This window comes from Pteropus vampyrus, unplaced genomic scaffold, assembly GCF_000151845.1.
Source record: "Pteropus vampyrus isolate Shadow unplaced genomic scaffold, Pvam_2.0 Scaffold20, whole genome shotgun sequence".
NCBI lineage: Eukaryota > Metazoa > Chordata > Mammalia > Chiroptera > Pteropodidae > Pteropus > Pteropus vampyrus.
This window is the reverse complement of record NW_011888801.1, coordinates 6,394,211-6,410,981: the sequence shown is the minus strand read 5'-3', so window position 1 is coordinate 6,410,981 and position 16,771 is coordinate 6,394,211. Positions and strand designations below refer to the sequence as shown.

General features: G+C 46.8%; 1 protein-coding gene across 2 annotated transcripts in view; it reads left to right on the top strand.

The window, feature by feature from the left end:
• The window catches only part of ZCCHC24 (zinc finger CCHC-type containing 24), a 62,433-nt gene that overhangs the window by 6,358 nt on the left and 39,304 nt on the right, over positions 1-16,771 (top strand). Inside the window, exons 2-3 of one of the 2 annotated variants that reach the window (XM_011355324.2) lie at positions 6,061-6,261; positions 6,616-6,922. In XM_011355324.2, the coding sequence (XP_011353626.1) occupies positions 6,061-6,261; positions 6,616-6,825 (411 nt within the window). In that variant the 3' untranslated portion in view covers positions 6,826-6,922. Of the gene's footprint in view, positions 1-6,060; positions 6,262-6,615; positions 6,923-16,771 lie in introns of those variants that run through there. The other variant, XM_011355323.2, reaches the window with a different exon arrangement.

Genomic DNA, 16,771 nt, shown 5'->3' with positions numbered 1-16,771 from the left:
GCATGATTTCAAGGGGATTATGGTACCCTCATGCCAACAATGAATCCCCAATCAAGGCCCCCTGCTATAGAGGCTGCAAGCCTCAGTGGTACCCTAGACTGACGAAATATTAAGGTCCCTTCCAAAATGAATGAATGAATGAATGAATGAATGAATAAATAAATAATAAAATCCCTTCCAGTCTTCCAATTCTGATTCATACTTTCTGCTTTAATTCAATGAATACATTCTAGAAGTGAGAGGCAGCCTGGCCCCCAGTGCTTATGCTCTAGCTGGGCAGAGGGCACATGGCTGTGAAACATGAGCACCTGTCAGATGAGTGGTGACCTGGGTGGGGCAGGAAGAACTGAGTGGGGAGGGGGGTCTCCCCTTTGTCTTCTCTGCCTTGTCCTGCTGCCACTGCTCCTCCATCTCCTTGTCCTTTCCCTATTTCTCTCTCCCTGCTCCCGCTACCAAAAACAACACAGACTGCTTATTTAAGTTAGAATCTCTCATCGAGCACTGGCTGTGTTTGGGGGATGGTGTTTTGCATGTCCCGGGTGAATGGGCGTCCAGCAGGCAGGCAATGGTGCCGTTGGGGGTCCTGGGTGAAGAGTTACCTGGGTGAAGGTGCCAGCCCTGCCATCTTCCTGACCTACAGAGCTGGGGTCTGACCGCTGCTAGAGAAATCCTACATCCAGATGTGGCTTCATCTTCCCATTGTCCAACTCCTTGCATTGACATCTGATTGTCTCCTCCTCTCCCCAAGCCCAGCCCACATCACCTCTGCTTGTGTGTACAGGGTGTATGTGTGTGTGTTTGACTCCGAGGCTGGAGCCCCAGAAAGACTCAGATAGAAGAAGTGCAGACCCTCTTGGAGAAGGGGTAGAGTCATTTGTGAGAGGAACAGTTTCTTGTTCCCAAGAGAGAGGTGTGGGTGTGAGCGAGTGCACATGTCTGTGTGTAGGGAGATAGAGGGGTGGCTTTTGGGGATGAGAAAACAGTTGTTCAGCTGGTGAAAGAACCCCCACAGAGCTGGGTACTAGGATCAGAGAACTCCCGCTCCAGGTCCACCTCAGGCCTGGGGGGTAGGACTCATAATTCGCCTCTGCCAGGCCTCCTCAGGGGCCGCCTTTCTTGTGGCCTCACTTGCTTCCATGTCCTTCCCTGTGAATGCTGCTCCTGTGTGTGCCTGCTGTCCCGCCTCTGTGCTCTGCACTGGTCTCCTCTCCCTCTAGGCTGTTCTTGGGAGCTTCTGCCCACCTGCCCCAACGTTAGTCTGTCCCCCTCCCACTGCGCCCTCTTCCTGTCCTGGAGCAGGGATGAGGGGGGAAGAAGAGGAGCACAGTTTGACAGGTTGAGTCAGCTCTACCTCTGTATCCCGAATCCCTCAGCAGAACCACCAAACCCAGGGCTCAAACCCCTCACGTAGTTCAGAGAAGCTGTTGCCTCATCTCGTCAGCACTGAGGGCTTGACAATATAATGTCACAAGGCCTCTGTACCAAGAAGAGTGGTTCGCACCTGGCGTTTTTCTCTGGCTCCGCTTCCTAGAGGGGAAGTCAAATCTTGGAGGCCGTGTAGTGGCTGAAATATAACAGGTCAAGAGATCTGGGTGAGTGTGAATCTCCTCTCAGCCACATGCTGGCTTTGTTACCCTAGGCAAGTTACTCAGCCTCTCTGAGCCTCAGTTTCCAGTTCTGTGAAATAGGACCAATAATGCCCATCCAAATAGTGTTCTTGCCAGGTATAAGAGGACTAAAAAAGGGAAAGGATCCAGTCAACTATATGACATAAGTAGGATCAGAATAAACTTTAGTGTCTTCCAATCTAACTTTCCCCAATGACCAAGCCAGAATCATCCATGGAAGAAGGACACATGGTCTCTTCTCCTAGGATGGTGATTTGGGCCTTAATGGCCCAGAGGCTTCCACCCAGTGCTGCCCTCAGCCAGTGCCCAGAGCAGCTTAATCTGGGGTGAGAGGACCCTCCAGCTTAGTCCACAGGAATTTGGAGACCCCAAACCTAAATCTTTCAAGGTGTTAGGGCATCCGTTCCCTCTTCTGTTGAGTGGGACTCCCAGGCCTCCCTGCCTGTGATTTTCTGCACCCAGGAGAGTCATGGGTGTAGGAGCAGAAGAACAGTCTGGATTTTGGGGTGACAGTTGTTGCAGAATCTTTGCCTTCGGGGATGTCCAGCCTTGTGGAGACATGAGGAGACATCACCATGCAAAGAGATTAGAAAGATGTCAGTGCTCCTTCAGGCAAGGGCAGGGGAATCATGGGGTAGTCCCTACCCCCACCTATAGCACTGAGGGACAAGGCTATGGCAGGGAGGTCCAAGAGGCCCCTGGAGGAGGCCAGGGCCTTTGGGGTTAGCAGGGCCTCAGGAGCACCTGAATCTGTGCTTTTTATACGTTCCTGTGGAGCTTGAGGCGTGAGTAAGAGGAAGGGGTGGGTTCAAGGCCCACCATTAGTTTTAGAACCAGATCTAGAACAAGTTTTGGAGGAGGTTTGTATGGATGGACACAGAGCCTCCTAGGGGTGGATAGCAAGTACAGAACTGAGGGGAGAAAAGCAGTTCTTTGGAACATGGAGAGGAGCAGCTCGAATGTTGCAGAGTAAGGGGCTGACTGATGAAAGGAACTCCTTTCTGGCCCTGCCCTCCGGCTACAGATGGCAGGACCTGGAACAGATGGTGCCCTTGTTGATTAAGTACCATCTACATGCCGGGCTCTGGGGGTATCTTTCAACGCCTGGGTGTTGGACCCTAAGAAAGTAGGACTGCCGAGATCATCAAATTTGTCCTCCTTCCCTGCCCCATTTTACATTTTACACATGGGAAATCCAAGAGGTCAGGCCCCAGCTCTGCAGCCAGAGCAAGGCAAGCTCCTTGTGTCCTGGCCTCCAATCCATTCAGTCCTCACGGGCCGTGGAAATGGCTGAGAGGCCAACTCACCTTTCACCTCCATGGCTGGAGCTCTTCAGACTTCTTCAGAGAGGAAACAGCTTGCTGCCCCACCCACCCTTTTCGCCACAGGCAAGCAGGACTCCTGGCCCTCAGGCCTGGCAGAGTGCCCTGGTCTATGGCACTGGGCCTCTCTGGGTCTCAGTTTCTCCATCTGTGAGAGTGAGGTTGTGTCAGCTGACCACTCTCTGTCTCTTCAGCTCTAAGGTAGCATCATGTTGCATTGGGGCTGGAGCAGCCATGAGGGACAGGCCAGAGTACTCTGGAGGTGGAAGAGGCAGTGAGAGGGGAGCTCTGGCCTCGCCTCTCTGACCAGGAGCTGCCTGTGTAATGGGCGAAGCTGTAACCCTTGTGAGGTGTCAAGCAGCCAGGGAGAGGACAGCCTGCTCAGAGGCCTCTGGCTGCTCAGGGACACCCACAGGGCCACCCATAGGCACAGGAGAGTGGCCGCAAGATGGTGGGGAGGAAGGGGGAGGTTTTTCAGGATATAATTAGTGCAATTTCTGGCATCCACCGAACTTCTCCTTCCTCTTGACAATTTGCTGCCAAACAGTTCTGATTCCTGTGGACTTGCTTAAATCTTATCCAGAAAAGAAAAAAGAAAGAAAAGAGGGGGAAAAAAAAGAGAGTTGTTATTTGTGAAATTGCATTTCCCAGCCATGAGGGTGAGTCACTTGAAGCATTTGGAGATTCAAGTTTCGTGTTTGGATGAACTTTTCTCTGGGAGGTTGGGGCCATGCTGCCCTCGCTCAGGCCCGTTGGGGTGAGGAGAGGCCTAGAGTCCATCTCTGGAGAAACCTTGACCACTGGAAAGTCCGGGTGCACCCAAGGCCTGGTGGGGCTCGGCTGGTTGTACCTGAATTGCCTGGGGGACCTTTAAAAACACAGATTGGGGCTGGGGGTCAGGGAGGAAGAATTAGTGTTTAATGGGGATAGAGCTTCAGTTTGAGATGACAACAAAGTTCTGGAGATAGATGGTGGTGATGGTTGCATAACAAGGTGCATATACTCAATGCCACTGAACTGTACACTTAAAAATCGTTAGCATGGTAGGTTTTATGTAATGTATATTTTACCACAATGAAAAGTGCAGATTCCGGGTCCTCAGTCCCTGATAGCTGCTTTGGTCAGTCTGAGGCAGGGCCCAGAAAAGTGTGTTTGTTAAATCTTTCCCTGATTATTCACCACAAGTTGGAACGTACTCGTCTAATCTGTACAATAGGGACAATGACTCATAGGGTTATGAGCATCAGCTATCTTAAAACGTATAAAGTTTCCAGGGCCTGGGATGTGGTAAGTGCTCAGTTACCATCTAATCCCATTTCCATTGGAGCCTTCTCACACCCCTTAAAGTTGTCCAGTATTGGCTTGCACACCTCCAGGGATGGGGGTACCTCTGCCTCGCAGGATGGACCACCCCATCTTGGGCCAGCGGAGCTGGAGAGTCATCTTCACACTGAACGTGGGTTTGTGTGGTGTCTTCCTCTGGTCCTGGGTTTCACGGTAGCACTGGACAGCAGTAGAGCAGAGATGGTCATTAGGAGCCTTTGAGTTCCATGCCCAGTGTCTGGAGGCTGACTGTGTGTTGGGCCTGGGCTGCCCCAGACGTGCTGTCTGTGTCTTTCCTTCCAGATCCCAGGCTCCAGTCCAAACCTACATGAGAGGGAACAGGGCCCAGAGAGGGAAAGGGCTGGCCCAGAGTCACATAGCAGGGTGTTCAGAGAGCCAAGAAGAGGGGCAGCACCCAGATAAGTGAGGGTTGTGTCTTCTAGAAGCGGAGTGCCAGATCCCCAGAGGTGAAACAGATAGAGAGGCCAAATTATACATGTGTGAGGGGTGTGAATCTGTCCTGGTTGTGGGGTGGTGGGTGCTTGATCCCCTGGGGCCAGCTTAGCTTACCTCCTCTCACTGAGGGGACACAGAAAGGACTGTCCCCACTTTTGGTTCCTATCTGCCCCATCTTTGTAAGGGAACCTGAGGCAGCTTTCTCTCAGGGGCTCTTCTCCCCCCTCAGCCTAGGGACTCCCAAGAACAAGGCCATGTTTTTCTATTAGCTGCGATCATTAAACCATGTTTCTCCATAGTTCATTCCTGGAGTTCTTGGGCACCTGAGCTAGGGCCAGGGGACACCCAAGCCTTATTCCCAGGTTTGTCATTGACCCTCCTGTAGAAGCTGCCTCTTTCAAACCTTGGCCTTGCCCCAGGAAAGGGGGCCCATGGCCTCACCACAGGCCCCACCTTCACTAAATTCCAGTGTGCCTGGCTGCCTGGAGCCCGTGACTCCTATAAATAGAGACTGTATACACCAGGAGGGGGCCTGGGCCACGTCTGCTTTGAAGCCAGGCAATACATCTGGTTCCTGTCCACTGGAGGTGGGAGAGGTAAGCGAGGTGAGTGAGGCGGCCCACTTGCTCCCTGGGCTCCCAGAGAGCTGGCTGGGCCAGGCCGAGGGCTCCTTGGACAGTATGCACAGACCCTGTGCCGCAGGAGAGCGGGCAAATTGCTGAATTTCAGTCTGCTCTTCTGTCCAATGGAAGCCATGCGGCTATCTGATGTACCTCTTCCTTACAACTTGGAGAAACTGAGTCAGCTCAGCGATAAGTGACTTGTCTAAAGTCACTCCACTAGTAGGTGGCAGAGCCCAGATTGCTTTCTGCTATACCTTCATAACTCGTAGCAGTGTGTAAAGAAGAACTAATGATAATAATAATTATCATCATCATCATCATTATCATCATCATCATCATCATCATCATAATCATCAACATTTACTGAACAGTTTGTAAGTGCCAGGCAGGAGATAAGTGCTATACCTTTGTGGCCTCGCGTTAGTTTTACAGAAACCCTAGGAGGTAGATATCATTATTCCTGTTTTCCAGATGTGGCCACTGAGGCCCAGAGTGGTTAAATAGCTTGCTCATGGACACACAACTGGAGTTAGGGTTTGGACTCAAGCTCCAGGAGGCCAGAACCCATGGGCAGCTGAAGGATCATTATGAATTCACGTGTGTGTGTGTGTGCGTGTGTGTGTGTGCCATGGAAATTTCCTCGAGGTCATGGCTGCAAAAGAGTATGTCCAGGCTTTCTGGAGCACTCAGAGCCTCTGTCCCTCGCAGGCGCTGAGCAGCGGTGTGTACAAGAGTGCCTCGCCCTACGGCTCCCTCAACAACATTGCTGACGGCCTCAGCTCCCTCACCGAACACTTCTCTGACCTGACTCTCACCTCTGAGACGCGCAAGCCCAGCAAGAGGCCCCCGCCCAACTACCTGTGCCACCTGTGCTTCAACAAAGGACACTACATCAAGGACTGCCCCCAGGTAAAGCAGCCCAGCCCAGGTCAGGCTCATGGGTCAGGCTTCTGTGGGTAGGACAGGTGGAGCAGCCCCTTAGGGCCCCTTCCACAAGCAAGTGGCCCTGTGGCCCCCTGGTCTCCACCTTTTTGTCCCTTCTGGTATTTCTGAGGCACAGCTGGCTGGTGTGGATGGGACAGAGCCCAGCTTGGGTCTGCATTGGTTAGCCAGCACTCTGCATGGGGGACCCCAAAATGAGGTTCTGAGCTTTCAAGTCCCCACCAGTCTCCCTGCCAGGGTGGGTCCTGTTATGGTGGGGTGGGATGGGGGCCAGCAGCCTCCTCATAGCTCTCCTGAGACCCTGTCCTCTCACACTCACAGGGAAAGAATGCAGGCTCTGGGCCAGGAATCCAGATGTTCGCCCCTCCCCCAGACCCTACCTCTGCCTCCTCTGCAACAGGCTTCCCCAGCCTGCGGCCTGTGAGGGAGGACACCAGGAGATTGTCAGTGTGGAGAGCAGCCCCCATTTCTCACCCAATGCTTTGCCATGACAGGGCAGGGCTACCGGGGCAGACCCTACTCAGGAGATGACCCCTGGCTCTCTGACAGACATGGCTTTGGAATCCTGGGGAGAGAAGTTAACAGTTGTTTTAAATATGATGTGAAATTATCAGTGATTTTTTCCCTATTATTTTTTCCATATTTTCCTGTGTTTTTATGATGTGGTACTGCTTTTATTTTATATATGTAATGGAAATGGAATCCTGGAAACTTAGAAAATCCATGTAGTCTCACCCTCCAGATGTTGGAAGCCAAGGGTGTGGCTGGGTGGGTCTGGGTCCCTCCAGGACCAGCAGGAGGCCGAGATGTGCTTCTTGCCTACTGCTCCTCATGCTTTAGGTCCTTGCTACTTGAGGTACAGCCAGGCACGGCCACAACAGTGTCGTTTCAGAGCTTATCAGAAACGCAGAATCTTAGGTCCACCCCAAAACTGCGTTTTAGTAAGACAGCCCCCCTGCCATGATTCATGTATACCAATGAGCTCAGCCTCCCCCCAGCCCTGGACAAGAGAGGCCCCCAAACCCTAATTAGTGGGAGCTGACTCACTGGTGGCTGTTTTCTAGTGGGCCCTGTCTGCTTCTCGTTATGCTGTAAGCTGGGGCCCTTGGCAGGAAGAGATGTCAGCAGAAGGTGAGGCCCTACCCACCAGGGGTTCTCTGAATAGGATGAGGAGCAAACGGGCAGCTGAGCATCTGATTGGTCCTCAGGGATGTGCCCACCCAGTCAGCAGCACCTGTGCCCTCCCCAGCTGAGTACCCAGCACAGGGGCTCTCCGCTCTCAGTCATTCACAGCAATCCTCAGAAAATTTCCTCCTTCCTCTCCTGCCTACAGCCTGTGAGGTGGGCAGAGCATGACATAGCCCCACTGAAGGAGGAGACACTGTTGTGCTAAGTGCTCTCCAAGCATTATTTCATTCAGCGCTCACAACCACCCAGTATATAGAGTGCTCTTTTTCACCTCATGTTGCGTGATGTTTTGTGTGAGTCAAGAACTCACACAGGGTCATCAAGCTGATCAGTGGACAAGCTGGGATTTTAAACCCTGCAGACAGGTGACATTCAAACATCAACAGGGCTTCTCAGGGCTCAGAGGAGGTGAGCAAGTGTGCCCCTGCTGAGCTGGCAGCCTGGGAAAGCTTCCAGGAGAAGGAGGGCTTGAGTGGGACTGGCTGGTTGATGGGAGAAGGATGGCAGTGTCTCCCACAGCATGACTAGTACTCAAAGGTGATGGATGGTGAGCCAGAGGCAAAGGGATGGCGAAGGGGTGTGTGAGTGTGTATTTGCAACTATGTGTGCACATGGCTGCCCTCTCTCCAGACAGGGCCACAGCTCTTCTAAATGTGGGACAGAGGGCCCCTGCCCTCAGTGCTTCTTGCTTTCTAGCACAGGGCTGGTCCTGTTTCTTCCCTTATGTGGTTTATACAGAGTGTTCAATTATCTTGTGCAGGGCTCTTAACTGTTTGGCAGAAATAGGAGTAATAGCCCCATTTTACAGTTGAAGAAACAGAGTCTCAGAGAGGCGAAGTGCTGAGGGGAGAGCGCAATGTGTGTGAGGACCCTGGTCTCGGACATCAGCGTCCTTTGCCTCCCTGAACATCCATGCCACTCCAAGTGAGACCTTCATGGCCCATGGAGCCTCAGTTTCCCCCTTGAACTGGTAGAGGCCCTCTTCTGGCCCCATCTTAAACCTGATTCTGTCTGGGGCTCCTGCAGGCCCAAGCGTCTCCCCCTACTTGTCAGGAGATGTGGGAGAGCAGAAGCTTGAAATATCAGTTTCATCATCTGTAAAATGAGGCTAATGAAGACACTAACTCATAGGATTGTTGTGAGGCTTCGATGAAATAATGCATGGAAAGTACTTAGCACAGTGCCTGGCATACAGTGGGTGCTCAATAAATGTTGGCTAGCTTTGTTTTTTCTCCCTTGATTCTTAACAGAGAGTACAACCCACCTGGCCAGGTTCTAGGTATTTTGGCAGGTTGGCATTTAATTGGGTGTTCCCCACCCCTGATCTGACCACAGGCTCAGAAGCAGTGCTGGGCTAGAGTCATCTCTGTATCCCTCGATGTCTGACCTGCACATCAACCCAAAGGCTTTTATAAGCCATGGAAATAAAATATTATAAAGAGCTCAGCATATATAGCATTTAAAAGTGAAACGCTTGTTTTGGTAACAGCTTTAATGAGATATAATTTACATACCATATAATTTACTCATTTAAAGTGTACAATTCAATGATTTTTTAGTATATTCACAGAGCTGTGTAACTATCACCGCAACCAGTTATAGAACATTTTCTTTACCTCAAAAAGAAACCTTATACTCTTTAGCTGTCGCCTCCTGATCCCCCAGCCCCTAGCAACCACGAATCTACTTTCTGTCTCTATAGATTTGCCTTTCTGGACATTTCATGTAAATAGAATCATATAATGTATGCTTCTTTGTACCTAGGTTCTTTCACTTAGAATATTGTTTTTAAGGTTCATCCATGTAGTAACATTTATCAGTTTCATGATTTGAGAAGCGTTGCATCCTGTTCTGTTTTCTGGATGAGTTTGTGAAAAATTAATATTGATTCTTTAGATATTTGGTAGAATTCACCTGTGAAGCTATCTGAGCTTGGGCTTTCTTTTGTGAGTAGATTTTTTTATAATTACTAATTCAATCTCTTATTATAGGTCTATTCAGATTTTTTATTTCTTCTTGAGTCAGTTTCCATAGTTTGTGTCTTTCTAGGAATTTGTCCATTTCATTTGCGTTATCTAATTTATTGGCATACAGTCGTTCCTTTTTATAGAGATAATCCTTTTTATCTTTATAAGGTTGGCATAATGTCCCCCTCTTTTATTTCTAATTCTTATAATTTGAGTCTTCTCTCTTTTTTCCTTAGTCAGTCTAGCTAAAGGTTTGTCAATTTTGTTGAACTTTTCAAAGAATCAACTTTTGGTTTAGTTCGTTTCCTCTATTATGTTTTTATTCTCTATTTCATTACTTTCCACTCTAATCTTTTTGTGGCAAAATACATATAACATAAAATTTACCATCCTAACAATTTTTAAGGGTACAGTTTGGTGGCATTAAGCACATTCACATTGTTGTCCCATCATCACCACCATCCAGCCACAGAACTCTTTTTTATCTTGCAAAACTGAAACTCCATACCTATTAAGCAATAACTTCCTCTCTTTCCCTCCTGGAGCCCCTGGCAACCACCATTCTACTTTGTGTCTCTATAAATTTCATTACTCTAGGAACTTATTATAAATGGAATCATATAGTATTTGTCCTTTTGTAACTGCCTTATTTCACTTATCATAATGTCCCTAAGGTTTATTCATATTGTAGCATGTGACAGGATTTCTTTCCTTTTTTAAAGCTAAATACTATTTCTGTGTGTGAGAGAGAGAGAGAGAGAGAGAGAATGAGATAGAGAGAGAGAGAGAGAGAGAGGGAGAGAGAGAGAGAGAGAGAGAGAGATTGAGAGAGAGAGAGATTACCACATTTTTTCATCCATTTATCCAACTGGATTACTTCCACATTTTGGCTATTATGAATAATGCTGCAATGAACATGGATGTACAAATATTTCAATTCTTCATTCTAATCTTTATTATTTCCTTCCTTCAGTTTGCTTCAAGTTTAATTTTCTCTTTCTAGTCTCTTGAGGTGGAAAGTTAGATTACTAATTTGACATCTTTCTTCCTTTTTAAATGTACAGCACATCCCTGAATAATGTCCTTTCATTCATGTTGCTTCATTATAACTGATGATATGCTGTCAGAACTTAACTCTTGTTTATATCCTTTAGCCTGTGATAAAACTGGTTTCATTATACGCTGTTTCGCTTGAAGTTGTAGAACCCATCAACAACATTAACTGAGGACTTAGTGCGGATGTTTACAACTCTACATTTTTCTCTGAACTACAGTACATAAATTTTGATATATATGTTGTATCTTCATTTTCATTTATCACGGGGTATTTTCCGATTTCCTTTCTAATTTCTTCTTTGACCCACGGTTATTTAGGAGTGTGTTATTTAATATCCACATGTTTGTGAGTCTCCCAAATATCTATTTTTAATGATTTCTGATTTTGTTCTATTGAGGTCACAGAAAACATTTTCTATTATTTCAATGCTTCTAACTTTATTGTGGTCTATTTCATAGCTTAGCATTTGGGCTATCCTGGAGAATGTTTTTTGTGCACTGGAGAATGTAATCCGCTGTTGTGGGATGGAGTGTTCTATAGATGTGTGTGAGGTTTATTTAGTTGGTTCATAGCGTTATTCACATCATGTTTCCTTGTTGATGTTCTGCCTAGTTCTTCTATCCATTATTGTCAGTAAGGGTATTGAAATTTCTATTATTGTTTAATTGACTATTTTTTCTTCAATTCTGTCAGTTTTTGCTGCACGTATTTTGGTGCTCTGTTATTAGGTACATCTGTGTTTATGATTGTTTTTTCTTGATTGATTAATCCTTTTATCATTATGAAATGTCCCTTTTATCTCTAGTAACAGTTTTTTGTTTTACAGTCTATTTTGTCTGATATTAGTGTAGCCAGCTTTTTTATTGTTGCTGTTTGCATCAGGGGTCCCCAGCGCTCGAGCCACAGACCGATACTGGTCCATGCCCTATTAGAAAATGGGCCACACAACAGGAAGTGAGCAGCGGGTGAGCAAGTGAAGCTTCATCTGTATTTGCAGCCATTCCCCAGCACTAGCATCACCACCTCCCCTCTACCTCACATCATCAGGCATGAGATTCTCATAGGAGCACCAGTCCCTGGTGCCAAAAAGTTGGGGACCACTGGTTTACATGATGAATCTATTCCATCCTTTTACTTTCAATCTATTCGAATCTTTTAAGCTAAAGTATGTCTAAAGTACAGTTGGATCTTGGTTTGCCTTTTTTTTTTCCAATCTGACAATTCCTGCCTTGTGTTTGGATTGCTTAATCCATTCACATTATTGATAATACTGTCGTTAATGCTACTTTGCTATACGCTGTTATCGATAATAGTTGGATTTACATATGCCATTTTAATATTTGTTTTCTAAATTATTCACGGTTCTTTTGTTCTTCTATTCCTCCTTTAATGCTTCCTTTTGCTAAATGATAATTTTTTAATGTAACATTTTAATCTCTTTAATGGTTTTTCCACTATTTTTAAAAGCTATTTCCTTAGTGGTTGCTCCAGGGCTTGTCTTATACATCTCAACTTATCAGAATCTGCTTCAGATTTATACTAACTTCACTCCAGTGAGAAATAGGAATATTACTCTTATATAGTTCTATTCTCTTTTTCTTAGTTTTGTAGCATCATTGTTATACATATTATATCTATATTACAAAGTTAACAATAGTAGTTATAACTATTACTTTATATAATTTTATGTGTTTTAAAGAACCTAAAGAAGAGGAGAAAACAATTATATGTCTATAGCTTTTGTCAGGTTAGCCTTCTTATTTCCCATTTCTGGTTTTCTTCATTTGTTGCTATGAATTCAGGTTACCTCCTAAAGTCATTTCCTTAGCTGAATACAGATTTGCTCCCACCTGCCTCCTTTGTACTGTTATTGGCAAATATATTTACATTTCTATGTGTTATAGGACAAATAGTATAATTATATGCATACTGATGTATACAGTTGCTTTTAAAATCACCTAAGAAAGGAGAAGAAATATTCATTTATACTGTCTTTTACAATTACATAATCACCTTATCATTGTTCCTTGCTGTTTCATGTGTATTTGCATTACTGTTTGGGGTCACTTGCTTTCAGCCTGAAGAATTTCCTTTAGTATTTCTTGAAAGGTTGATATGCTAGCAATGAATTCTCTGTTTTTGTTTCTGGGAATGTCTTTATCTCGCTTTCATTTTTTAAAGATAGCTTTGCTGGGTATAGAATTACCGCTGATAGTCTTGTTTTCTTTGAGCACATCGAATATGTTATCCCATTACCCTTTGGCCTCCATTGTTTCTGACGAGAAGCCAGTTGTTAATATTATTGGAATTCCATTGTAAACATTGTGTCATTTTTCTCTTGCTGCTTTCAAGATTTTCTCCTTGTTTTAGCTTTCAGCAGTTTTATTATAATGTGTCTGTGGGTCTCTTCATATTTATCCTACTTAGAGTCTCATGAGCTGCTTGCATGTGTTGATTAAAGTTTTTCATCAGATTTGGGAAGTTTTCACTATTATTTCTTTGAATATTTTTTTCTGCTCCTTTCTCTTCTCCTCCTGTGGAATTATTATTATTTTTTTAATGGTATAAATGCTTTTAAAATGTTAAATGGGAATGGAATGCACAGAACTCTAAGCCAGCCCTACCTCGTTCCTGAAGCTGCCCATGCAGCTCAAGGGCTCTGAGGAAGGAAAAAGTGAAAATGTTGTTTGGGCATTTGCTGCCAGTGCTCCAGGTGATAGGACACAGGAACCAGGGGATGGAAACCTGTTCTTTTCCAAACTTAAGGGTAGGATAGAGGTGTTCAGGGCTCAGCTCATCAGACTGATGGGGCTTCTCACAGGTCCCTGGGACAGTGTGAGGAGAATTGGGCTCTTCAGGAAGGTTCTGGAGACCAATTTCCAATATTGCCAAAGGGCAGCCCCTCTTTTGTGGAGTGAAGCCAAAGTCAGTACTGGCCCAAGGGGGCTAGGGAGACAAGAATGTCTACCATTAAGTTCTTAAAAAACCTGCCTCTCCTGCTGTCTCTTCAGAGTGTGTCCGGCCTCTTGTTCAAAGGTAATAATAACATTAACAACAACAATAATAGTTTCTAAACATTGAGTTTACCACTGAGCTTAGCATGTGATATTCATGGGCTCATTTAATTCTCTCAAAAACTCTATCAGTCAATTGCTAGATGATAAAATCGAAGCCCAGAGAAGTTAAGTCACTTGCCTAATGTCACAGAGCTAGTGAACAGCAAAGCTGGAATTGAAACTTGGGTCTTTCTGATTCCAGAGCCCATACTTTTCCAATTAAATTCTACTACTGGCCTTAGCATCCAGACTTTACTATCAGAAAGTCAGTTTCTTTGATTATTTTTTAAAGATGGGTTGCTGGAAATAGGGACAAAGACAATATGGGAAGAGGTTGTAAGAGGCCTGATCTGACCAAGTCCATATGTCTGGTAGATTCCACTGCTGGTCCAGCCCAGAGTGTCTGCTATTCTAATGCAGTCAAGGAGACCACAGGTGGGTTGGGGCTTCCAGCTCTGGTGGCTGCAGAAATTCCAGGTGGCTATAGGAGAGTCATGGTCGCTATCTGTTGGGCCTACCTGTAGGTCCTCTAAGCATCTTATGTTAGCCTTTGCATACCAATGTGGCAGGACCGTGAGACCTGAGTCAGTGTCTTCTATGAGCCAACTGTACTTGTCTGCATGGGTATGTGTGTTTGTAGTGGGAGCTTGGCTCAGTGTCACATCTGTGCTCTTGACACACAGTGTGTATAGGACAGAGCCAGGCCCAGGACTCATTATAATCACTCAGCACTGCCAGAGCTCCTACCATGTGCCAGGCCTATGCTAGATAAGGTTCTACCCCCGTCCTCAGTAGGATGGAAGGAAACAGTATTGGCTGTTCAGGGTTATCAGGGCTACAGCAAGGTTTGCAGTGAGGGACCAGCTCTTCCTGGGCTTCATGGGAGGCCTCAGAGAGTAGGAGTCTGGGCCTTGAGTAGGGAAGGCTTCCAAGCAAGTGTGTATGTAACAGGAGTATGCTTTGCGAGAATTGTGGGCCCTTGGTGACAGCTGGCACTCCGGGTGCCTGAGGGGAGGAGCAGGAGGTGTGGCTGCAGCAGGTGGTGAAGGGCCTGTGTGCCAGGCTGCACAAACTTGGACTTTATCTGGAGGGCAGGGAGAAGCCATCCAAGAGTTTTAGGTGACATGTTCGGATTGGCATTTTAAAAGATCACGCTGGTTGCAGGTTGGAGGCTGGGCTGAAGGAGGCAAGATTGTAGATTAAACAATCTTGTATGTCCTAAGGAGATACAAGGCAAGAGTGAGCAAAGGATGGAGGCAAGAGGACAAATTCTGGACACTATGAGAATGTAGCATCTGTGGGGCATAGTGACCAAGCAAGTGAGTAGGAGAGCGATGAGGTGTCAAGGAGGGCTACCAGCTTTCTGAGGTATTCACCTGGGCAAGCAGGGTACCACTAACTCGGATATAAATACCTGCTTGAAAAGATAGGCTCTCCTTCATTTATTTGTTCGGCAAATATTTATTGAACACCTACTATGTGCCAAGCACACTGTAGGCTTTTGAAGATGCCACAGTGAATAAACCAGGAAAGGTTTCCACTCTCTTGGAGATCGCCTTCTGGTTGGTGAAGTCAGACAATACGCACAAATCAATAAGAAAATAAAGAAAGAGGAGGTAGCAAGGAGTGCTCTGCAGGATATCAGTGCTTGGAGAAGGCCAGCCACCTTCTCCAGGGGAAACAGCAGGCCCGTGGCTCTTTTAGGGGCCCACAAAAATATTTTCATTTTTACTTATTTTAAAGCCAGGAGGAAAAAATGAATATAATAATAATGAATATATAGTAATGAATCCAGCCTGGATAATATTTGTCTTTATACCACCACAGTTGTAAAATATCACTTTTAACAACTTTTTATGTAGGAAGGGGTCTACAGGCGTCATACTGTGGCCCTGAAGAATATCTGGGGGCTGCTTTATATTGGGTGGCTACCATGGGCCTCTCTGATGATAAGATGTGAAAACTCCAGATAATACCCTCCCTATAAAGGTTCGGGGTCCATATGTGACAATAAGAACCCTGATGTTAATGAAGGGACATCTTGTTGAGGTCAAAGGAAACAGCTTCAAATTTGTAACCCAAAGACCAGAGTTCAAGTTCCAGCTCTACTATTTGCTGGCTGTATAGCCTTGGTCAAGTCACTTAACCTCTCGGGGTTACCTTTCCTCACCTCCAAAATGTATCTGCTGGTTGGGGTCAGTGCAGGGCTCCTTGCCCTCAAGGCACACTCAGCACCTCTGTAGGAATGGAGACTGGGGTGAGCTTGGGGGCAGTATACCCAGGTCCCAGTACCCTTTCCCTAAGCCCTCCGTCCACCCCCGTGGCGGTCAGGCCCAGCCACACCCAGCCCGGCAGCCTCGCATCAGGCGCTGAGTTGAGAGCAGAGATGCTGTATGCCCTCAGCGTCCACCGCTCCCAAGATGTTCCTGGGCAACTGGTTTCTCTTTTGAGAGAGGTCTGAGGGGTGTTGTCAACTGTGTCTTCCATGTCCAGCTGAAGACGGGGCACTGTGAGGGGTCGGGGAGGGCCTGAGCCCAGGGGAGCTGCCATTCCTGAGTCAGCATGCCCAGGGCTGCTAATGAAATCCAGATGTCAGACAGAAAACAATCATCACCCCCACCCATCTGGCAGCTCGAGTTTCTTGGAGATTGCAAAAGAAGGGGAAAAATAGAGCAGGGAGAGAATTGAATCCTAGAACAGCTGAAACCTTAGAGGTGGGATGTAAATAGTTTCAGGATCCTGCTGGGAGGAGGGGCAGGAGGAGAGGGGAAAGCAAAGCCGTTTAGGCCCCCTTCTCCCTGATTCTCATCTCTGCAGCACCCTGGACCTCAGTCCTTGCATCTCTCCCCAGGTCAAGCAGGGTGGTCTCTGTAGGGTGTACTAAGGAGGCAGGAAAGGCTGAGACCACCAGCCCTTTTCTGACCCCTGCCTGGGGTTTCTAATGCCCATTCTGGTGCCGACTTCACTGTAGGCCTGGGTTTTCTATAGGGCAGAGTGGCTGGAGACAAGGGAGGGGTCAGGCTGAGGGGGACTGGGTATGCAGGATTTCCCTTGCAGAACTTTTGGGCCCAGGACCACTGACTAGTTCAGGCCCATCAGTGTACTAGGGGGAAAACAGCTTTTCTCATAGTACAAGGCCAGGACTACATTTTATGAAAGATCAATAGAGGGAGGAAGGGAAAGTTGTGGGGGAGAGAAGGAAGGAAGGA